This window comes from Rhinopithecus bieti, unplaced genomic scaffold (assembly GCF_001698545.2).
Source record: "Rhinopithecus bieti isolate Rb0 unplaced genomic scaffold, ASM169854v2 scaffold_21712, whole genome shotgun sequence".
NCBI classification, from domain to species: Eukaryota; Metazoa; Chordata; class Mammalia; order Primates; family Cercopithecidae; genus Rhinopithecus; species Rhinopithecus bieti.
Window position 1 is genome coordinate 1 of NW_016850662.1, and position 10,288 is coordinate 10,288.

General features: G+C 34.0%; 1 protein-coding gene across 1 annotated transcript; it reads right to left on the reverse strand.

The window, feature by feature from the left end:
* Positions 1–982: 982 nt before the first annotated feature.
* Positions 983–5,076, reverse strand: LOC108525220 (outer dense fiber protein 2-like; the record flags this gene model as incomplete). The annotated part of the gene is given in 5 exon segments (XM_017866266.1): positions 983–1,023; positions 1,026–1,107; positions 2,640–2,802; positions 2,883–2,968; positions 4,545–5,076. Coding segments are annotated over 5 exon segments (531 nt in total), but the record flags the coding sequence as incomplete, so codon positions are not given.
* Between the last annotated feature and the right edge of the window lie 5,212 nt (positions 5,077–10,288).

Sequence of the window (10,288 nt, forward strand, 5' to 3'; positions counted from 1 at the left end):
GAATGGAATCTATTTATTTTACTAACTTTAGCCAAGTACTAGGGATATTACAGCAAAACCCACCTCACTTATTTTTTCAGAGGCTTCAATTACACAAAAAACAGCACACATATTTTACAATGTCAGAAACTCTAATGATGAGTTACAAAAAAAAAAGTTTTGAAATAAATGGAAGGCCTGTGCTAAATTAAAGGTGATCAACATTTTGTTCTGTTTAAGTTGTCATGAAACTTTTGATGGCAATAAAATCAAATTGTGCATGCCAAAAGTCATTTAACCCTTGAATCTTTTAGGTTTTCAACTTTTAGACACTTGGGAATAAAAAAAATAGATTGAATGGACTCTCTGGATCCTGGAAAAAATACAGTATCATTATTCTCTATGTCATTATCTAGTAGATAGTTATTAAGTAATTCAATCATGAGTAATACTAGCTTTCAGAATATTCTATGCCAACTGACTATTTCATGCGTATTCAGGAAAAAAACAGAACACTAATTAAACACAGTCAATTTGGTATTTTCATTTCTCGGCTGAATGGACTAAAGTATCCATCTCACATGCAATACTGAATGTTTAATACAAAATTATAGCTTTCTAAAATAAAATATTTATTATTCAAGACAGATATAAAACTCACTTACGTGTTTATCTTTAAAAAATGAAAATTCATATCAGGATGAAATCAAGTAGATTGTATCTGTAATTTTCATTAAGCAGTGGTCATTGCAAAAGTAACATGTAGGGAAAGGGCCTGATGAGATTTTATCAGGTTTGAGTGCAATGCAATACATGCCATCCAAGGAGGCAGAATAATAAATTATTTGGCATATCATAACATTTTATTTTTTATGTTTTATATTGCTTGCTATTTTAATATTATCAGTAAAACAATAGCCTTGATTCACTCGCTTTGTACTTTCTACATGGTAAAATGTTAAATGCTATTTTTTATAATATGTTAAGCCATGCTAATACTTACACTGTTCATTTTGCAAACAAGTTGATTTTGTTCTTCGTTTTCTTTCTAAGCTCAGTTTCCAGATCTAATATTTTAATTTGTAAAGCTCTCTCTCTAGATGACATTTTCTCTATTTCTTCAGCAACCTGTAATTTTATCAAAGAGTAAAATAAAGTGCTTTCTTTAAAATATGATTTAAAGCCTTGACATAGTTATATTGTACCTTTTTTCTAAACAGATATTACTTGTATGTTATATCCAAGTTTAAAGATGTTCTATCTTGAAGAAGCATATATAGTGTAAGTATGTACTATACTTATCTTTGCAGCATTAAATATCTGCAAAATTGGCTTGAGATGGAAGAGATGTATACATTTTCACTGCTCTGTGACTTAGGTAGGTGTTTTCTCCAACAGTATATTTTAAAACAGACTGAGACCAATTACCATTTTATAGCATTTATATTCACCAGGGTGTTAAGAGCAGTGATGGAACATAGAAATTCCTTGTTAAATGCTCATTATACACTTGGATTAACAGAACTGGGAGTAGGAATTGGTATACACACTTCCTACAAACACACACACACACAAACAGAGACTGGTTCTTCATTCGTTCACTTCCAAACTGGTCTGAATTTGAATTTTCATATTTACCTGATTACTTATTTTGGCAGGAAGTCTAGCTTAGTTAGTTCTTCTAAGGAATCAGATATGTGGAAGCCTATTTGTAAGAATGCTGGGTTGGAGCCACAAGAATGAGAGTAGAGGCAGGGATTGATCCAGGAACAAGGAGCTAGTGGAAAGGACTGTCCTCCAACCTAATTCCTATGAACTCAGTTCTAAGTTATTATAAAGATTTCTTCTGTACATATTCCAAGAACAATTATGCATGAGAGATGCCGGTGTGATCTGAAGCTATGGGAGAAAAGGCCCTTAGGACAAACAACAATGCCCTTGGTACCATCCCCTCAGTGTAGGCAACAGTAACAGGGCAGTGATGGCACTCTCACATGGGCAGAAGCTACCGATAGCCCTATATTCCACTGTAGCAGGAGAGAAAGGAGAGGGCAGACATACCTCTGGGACTCTGAACTCTTCCTTTCAGGAAGGAATCTGAGAGCATACCTGGCATTTCCAAAATGCACTTAGGCTGAACCCTACCAGATTATGAGAGTGCTGAGAGCTAAGACCAGGTCTCATTCATCTTTGTATCTCATGCACTAGCAGATTGCCTGATACTGAAGTATTCATTGAATGCTAACCTAATGGATGTAACTGAAATTTAATATTGTATGTATTTATTTATGCAACAATATTTGTCAAAAGGGACTTGAACATTACAGCTCACTGAATCCTGATCAAAACAAAATGTTCAATTATTTGCACATTCAATTTGGTTGTATATATAAAAAAAAAGGTACGGGAGGAGATTATGTCTTCAAAGTGTTTTCCATCTCTGCCCTTTCCCCAGCCACATTACCACTTATCTAGTGAAGTAACTCTAGCCCAGCAATGTATCTGTTTTGCTTGAAAGAGAAGATAGTTAAAGAACAAAATGTAATTGCTCCCTTCACCCTGTCATCAAGACAAAACAATAACTACTGGTTTGGCAAGATGTTTAAAAGATGACTCTTTGATAAATGAATTAAAAGTTTCTAAATAAAGGCCATGCATACCTTTTGTCTTCCTTCTTCTAAAGCGGCTTCCAGTTGTCTGGCCAAAGCTGTATATTCTGCAGATTTCTCTTTAAACTTAAGATTGCTGTGCTTAAGACATTCTTCTTGGTTTGCCAGCTTCTTCTCAAGCTCTTTATTTTCTGTGTCCATCTGTTCTAATTTTCTTTTACAGAAAACATATATTTCAAAAGTTTAGTGTGCAGAGAAATATGCAGCAGCAATGTTAAGTAATTTAATACTTACTGCTGAAGGTTTTCACACTTCAACTGAATAAGATAGTTTTCCTCTTCCAGAGAAAGCTTTGTCAGAAGACTGTGATTTCCATCAACCTAAAAGAAAAAAAAAAGTTTTCTTAGTCATTTTCTTCACAATCAACTTCCAAAGAAATCCACACAATTTATTGTTAGACCACAAGCAATGAGAAGGTATAAATGTTACTACTCTTACACAGAAAGACACCAAGAAAACGTTATATTTTTAAAATGGAAGTTTTAAATTCCTGGTTAAATTTAAAGAAAATGTGTTGCCTGTGTTGGAAAATAATCAACTGAAAAAAATTCAGGATGATGGCAATTAAAACATTTTGAACAACACCTTATTGAAGAAAGATATTTATTTTGTTAAGTTGAAATACGAAAATTTTAAGCAGTATTAATCTCCTATTTTGGATACCTAGGGTTTCTCTTATGGTTTTCTGTTTCACCTAAAAATACTGACTAATAATTGAATATCTGTGAAGTTGAAACTGTCAGTAAAAAATATGTTTTTTTGAGAAGCAAAATGAAGTAAACAAATCAATCAAAGACACACTCGCCCATGCCAAGACAGAATATTCTTCCCACTGCTTCAAAATCTGATCTAAATAATGTAAGAAGCTTTGATTTAAGGAAAAAAAATTTTTCTCATAATTTCAATTAGTAATTTAGGCTAATCTATGTCATCTGATATTTTACTAGAAAAATCTCTTTAAACTCTAAAATTTTGTCTGCATATTTTTATCTAACTTTTAAGTTTAGGGGTACAAATGCAGGTTTGTTACACAGGTCAACTTGTGTCGTGGGGATTTGTTGTACAGATTATTTCATCAACCAAGTATTAAGCCTAGTACCTATTAGTTATTTTTCCTGATCCTCTCCCTCCTCCCACTCTCCACTCTCTGAAAGGCCCCAGTGTGTGTTGTTCTTCTCCATGTGTCCACGTGTTCTCATCATTTAGCTCCCACTGATTAAGTGAGAAAATGCAGTATTTGGTTTTTTGCAAAATTAAAATCCAGATTATATTTGGAAGATAGACAGTGAATGCTTCCCAAAACTGTCTTGCAAGTAAAAGAAAAAAGACTTGTCACCATCCTTGGACTGCTCCTTTAAAAAAATTTCATTAATTAAAAAAATATTGAGTGCTTACTATGTGCTAGGCATTGAGCTAGGAGACGGCTATGTGGCTACTACTAACAGGACACACACGATCCCTATTCTGATGGTATAAAAAGTAAAACAGAAAAAAAAAAACAGACTGAAAAAAATCCCAAAAACTTGACGTACAATTCTAATTAAAATAAATTCTAATTTTTGTAAATTTCAATAATTTACCTTATTCTGACATCAAGGAACATATATGTAAGTATAACTTTGCTCCTTCTCTGATTCTATTACCATGTCTTCAAATGTCTATAGATTTGCATGAATAAACCAAAATAGGAATTTTAATTATCAATTTTTCACCATAAAATACTAAAAGAATTGCTTGCAAAACAGTATTATAGTATCTGCATGAAAATTATGTTTTACAAACTAAGTAGATGGGAATTTAAAAATCAAGCTCTGACATGAGTGCCCTCAACTGGTGAAATCATTCCAAAGTATTCTTTTAACGCATTTAGCAAAACTCAGAAGGATGGCTGGACACCTGGCCCTGAAGCTCCCTAACGGTGTGTTCCTGGTCTGCACACTTCCCCTTGCAGCACTGCAGACTCTCCTGACACTCGTGAAGCCTCCGTTCAGCTGCCATCAAGGAATCGCAGACACGCTCTAACTCCTTCAGATGAGACTCCATCTGGCCTTTCATCTGAGTTGTGGCAGTAGGGAAATAAGTGCAAGATCACACATTCAGCATTAATATTTTTATTATCTTAAATACTAGATATGCTTGTAACACAAGTATTTTAGGTATAACGGCTTTAAATAAGAACACAACTGAATAAATATTAATTTAAACTCTGTTAAATAAGAATGTATAACTAAAAAGTGGGGTAGACTTTAGTTTTCAAAAAGTTTGTTGAGCACATAAATAGGGTAAATTAGCTGACAGGGTGGATGTTTAACTAATTTTTAAAAGCAAATTTTTAAAATCCTGACATTATATTCAAGCACAGATTATCACTAATAATCATTACTAATAAAGCTGTAGTTGTCTACTGTCCAGCTATAGGTTCTAAAGGAAATGTCACTTTTAGTCATTCAATCTTATAACTCAGATACTTACCTAAATTAGAGCAGCTTGCTTCACTCATCTTAGCCAAAACTGGTAGGGTTTACTGTATATTATTTAAAAATAGCTAGTATCATCAGTTTTCGCTTGCCTTTAATTTGACCATTAATGTTACTATCAACAAATCTAATTTCATCTACATTAATCTGTTTTAGCTACTGCAGTTCTTCACTGCAGCACCTTTGTGGAGATGTGAAAAGCAGCAACCTTAAGAAATGTTTGCACTGCTAATTACAAAAAATAGTCAGACTCTTTCCCTGAGATGGGAACACCTAATAGTTTCTGTGTAGTATCTGGCATTCTTGATCATGAAAGATAAAACCAGAACAAAGGATCCCTCAGTGTCCCTAAAACATCTTAGAGACCATGAGAAAACCAGGAGACTTAAAACAGTGAAGTAAGAAAAAGAAAAATTTCATTAAAAAAATAGTTGTCTTGTAAAATACTAGAAAGAAAACATAGTGACCTCACAGTATCTGAAAAAGGCTCCAGCCCTTTCTGTCATTTGAACAGAATTATAAAATATGCTTTTATTTACAGTGCTGCCTAGCAGAAAAGGAGACATTTGCACTGGTATGTTTCATGAGAAAAAGAGATCTAAAGACATAAAATGGTTTCTTCGCTGGCCTGCTAAAAATAGATGAAAAGTAATTCCATGAAAGCAGTAAGTTGTGCATTCAGTGGGCTATCTTTATCTCTGTATAACTAGAGGACACTTGCTCTGGATGACCCCTTCTTCACATTATTGCCTCGCTCTGACTCCTCAATCCTAAGATAGGGGAGCAACCTAGAGAGAGTAACCTTATTAGATTCAGATGGAACTGACCACTAACATCGCATGACCTCTGCTGCCAGGAGTCAGCATCCTACAACCCTTCACTGCTTCTTTACCAAAACAACACAAAAACCCAGAGATGCGGTTTCATTTAAAAACTTTAAAATATTCACAAAAACATCATAACTTGCCAACACTGGCCTTCCCTTCATTCTGTTGCAATAGAACAAATAAAAGAAATGATGGTTTTTTAAAAGATATTATTTTTCTTCAAAAATGCATTTAGCAGATATTGGCTTTGCTTTTTTAGATGTAAAAGATTTATAACCAGAAAAAAAGGGTGAGATTAAAAATGANAATAAATAAATAAATAAATAAATAAATAAATAAAAAGATTCTAGGCCCTGCACCCAGAATATGGTCACTCAACAACAATATTCCTGCTGAGGGATTAAACACAAATAACCAGCTGGAAGACCCTGATGAAGAACAGGTCCCACAGTCCACCACAATCTCCATTCCTACCTCAGACCTGGATGACTGAAATACTCTAACTGGAGGTCTCAACTCTAATTTTCCCATTTAATCCATCGAGATGCAGCCCCTTTCTACTGCCCACACTTTGCCCCCCTTAAGCTTTCATCCTTAGTTCATTTTTTTTTTTGGAGATGGAGTCTTGCTCTGTCGCCCAGGCTGGGAGCACACTGGTGTAGTCTCGGCTCACTGCAACCTCCACCTCCTGGATTCAAGCAATTATCCTGCCTCAGCCTCCTGAGTAGCTGAGACTACAGGTGCATGTCACCACATCTGCCTAATTTTTGTATTTTTAGTAGAGACAGGGTTTCACCATAGTGGTCAGGCTAGTCTCAAACTCCTGACTTCAAGTGATCCACCCACCTCAGCCTCCCAGTGGATTACAGGTGTGAGCTACTATGCCCAGCCAGTTCATTATTCTTTAATTCACACTTTCTCTGACCAGTGTGTTATCCATCATGCAAAGACCTGCATAAGTCCCATCTTTCTCATGAAGTTTTTTCTTGAATACTACATTTCCAAAAAACAAAGGTTTTTCTACAAATTACCATTGAACACATGGTCTATTTCATATATATTGTCACACATTCTTTTCTTGGCATTTCATGTGAATAAATCTGAATTATACTTTATTTCCTGAGAAAGGAGGCATAATGAACTTTAATGACTCTAGAAGGGAGTCATTAATCTAAATCAATACCATTAAATATACATGATGACAAACAAATATAATCAAGATTAACAAGAATACATTACAGGTCACATTATACCTATGTAATTAATTTTAAATCTACTTTTAGGAATATCCACTATATCCATATGCAGTGTTGGAATCAGTAATCAGCAGAATCATCTATTTACAAAGATGTGTGGGACCTTAAGAAATATTTGAGACATACCATATTATAACCCACAATGATAGCCCCATCTGTCTTCAGTTTTGTTTATTTAGATTGCAAACAAATAGTGTTTTAAATTGTCTACCAATTTTAGTAAGCACTAAAATAAATGCAGTAGTCACCTGAGTTTTATACATTTCAACAAGAGTTTTCTGTTTTTTTTCTACTTCTTGCAATTCTAAGAGTTCATTTTCAACAGAAACAACTTCATCCTTCAAAGCAGCAAGTGTAGTCTAGCAAAAAAGATATAGATTTTATAAGTCATTAGAATATTCAGTGCTACAGAATTATTATAAAACATAACTCATGTATTAACAAAGTTGATAAAGTATTTTGATTGCATGCAATTACCATCTAAAATTTAGGAATTTCACAAAGTTAGTGACTAATACTTATGAACAACCTTCTTAAGATTTACACAGGACATATGATTTTAAAACTTTTAAATTTACTGACAAAAAAACTTGGAAATGTTCCCAGATATGAAAATCAATAGAATATAGAGGTTACTGGAAAAGAAAATACAGAAAATTATACTTAGTACATGATAAAGGTTAGATTTCTAAATCAATGGAGGAAACATGGACAACTAAATAAATGGCAATAAAATAACTGTTTAACTATTAGGAAAAAAAAAATAGGTTGACTACCTGCCTCAGCCCAACTAAAGAAGCATCAAATGAATTAAATAAAAACTTTAAAAATTTTCAAAGACAATTCAGGTAAAACTGTATTTCATTTCAGGATAGCAAAAGTCCTAAAGAGCATAAAATTAAAAGAAGATATGGAGAAATGTAAAAGTCTTAGATATTATCTTCCTTGCACGCTTACTAGTTTGCCTACTGCAATTTCATGGATGCTATAACAGAAGGTACAAGATTCCTAGGTCAGAGACAGGGAACTTATTATTCATAGCAATAAGAGTAGCAAGACTGTCAGCATTTGTATCAGTTTCCTGAGCCCCAATTCCCACAGAGCAACCCAAAGAGGCCAGGTGGCAACTGCATATGCAGTCAAATGCATTACAGAAAAACAAACCTGAGTTTAGGGAACCCAAATTTCTTATAGCAGGCAGTGAGCATGCCTGCCCATACTCCTAAGGGAGACACAGTTATCATATTCCAAGGATATCTACTATGCAAACATCCTTGAAAAGACAGTCTACAGGGACAATGTCTTTGATTACAAGATGTGCAGAGCTGTGAGAGCACTCTCAAGAGAAGCCATTTAAAAAAATGTGTGCGCGTGTATCTCTCTCCAAAATTTCATAGCTTTCCAATACAGTCTAAATGGCAAACAAAATATGAAAAAATATTAGCAAATTGACAAATTTGATGCCTTGTCAAATAACATTTGTCATTACAAAAAATAAAACAAATATAACATTAATATCCTTAATATACAGTTATTATATATTAATTAGGACAAAAGACAACTATAAAAAATAATGAGCAGGTAATTCAAAAAGGCAGAAATGTGAATGATTGATGAATACATGAACCAGCATGTTCACTAGTTTTTATGCTGTAGGCACCGAAGGTTCTATTAGTGAACAAAACAGACGAAATTCCCTTCCTCCATGAAACTTACATACTGGAGGGACAGACAGACCAAAAATAAGAATAATCAGTAAAATAAATCAAACACAAAAGCAGCTAGGAATGACATGTAGGGGAAGGCCTCCTGAGAAAGAGACTTTTGAGTAAAACTGATAGAAAGTGTATCTGTTTAAGAGAAAAAGGCAACAGCGGGCGGAGGCCTAGCAAGTTAGGGGAAAACAACAAGAAAGCCAGTGAGGTAGAAATAGACAAGAAAGGGGAAGAGTGGAAGGAGATGACAGTAGAAGAAGAGAGGTAATAGAAAATGAGATGGTATAATGACTTGTAGGTATTTATGAACCAAGATATCTCTGGGGGGTTCGGAGCAGGGCAGTGACATGATCTGACTACATTTTTATAGGAACAACTCTACTGCTATACTGAATGCTGCCTGCAGGGGCCAGGGCTGAAGCAAGGGGAATGATCATGAGGTCACAGTAACAATGAGAGATGATGGAGGCTTGAATCGGGGTAATGACAGTGGTGCTTGTGAGAAGTCATCAAATTCTGAATATACTTGAGGCAGATTTGATGACAGACTGGAAGCAGCGTATGAGAAAAACGATGATTTTCCATTAATTGGGATGAGGAAAACTGTAGGATTTACTATTTTGGGAAACATCAAGAGCTCCATTTTGGACATGACAACTTTGAGACACCTATTAAATATTGAAGTGGAGATGTCAATCAGGCAGCAGAATATATGTCCGGAATTCAGGGACAAGGTCTAGATTAGAGGTATAAATTTGAAAGCCTTGAGCACATAGATGGTATGCAAAGCCACAAAAATAAATGAGATTATTTATAAAATTTGGAGAGATTTGTTTTAAAATTAGTACTTTTAATTACCTAGTACTGGAAAATGTATAGGGACTATTTTACTTATAGTAGACACATTTATGATAGGTAATTTAGAAATATAGAACAATATTAAAAATGAGTCTCTCTTTTGACCATACAATTAAATACATCCTAAGAAAACAGATAAGCAAAAAATACTCAACGAAACTATGTTTTTATTTGCAATAGTAAAAAACTAGAAGTAGCTATTGGAAGTAGCATACATATCACATATAAAATTAAAAAATTATATATATGCTAAAATATTAACTCCAGTTATCTTTCAGTTGTGAGATTACAGGTGATTTAATTTTTTTTCCTTTTGTATTTTTCTGGTTGTCTAACTTTGTATAAGAAACAAATACAACATTTTAACCTTCCAAATAAACTTTCTGTTGTGTCTAATAGAGGAGGTTACTGGGCCTTGGAAGCAGCATTAACAGTTTATTTTTCATTTGCAACTTTAAAATCTAAAACTATTCTAAAGTAATTAAAAGTAATAAAACACAAACATCT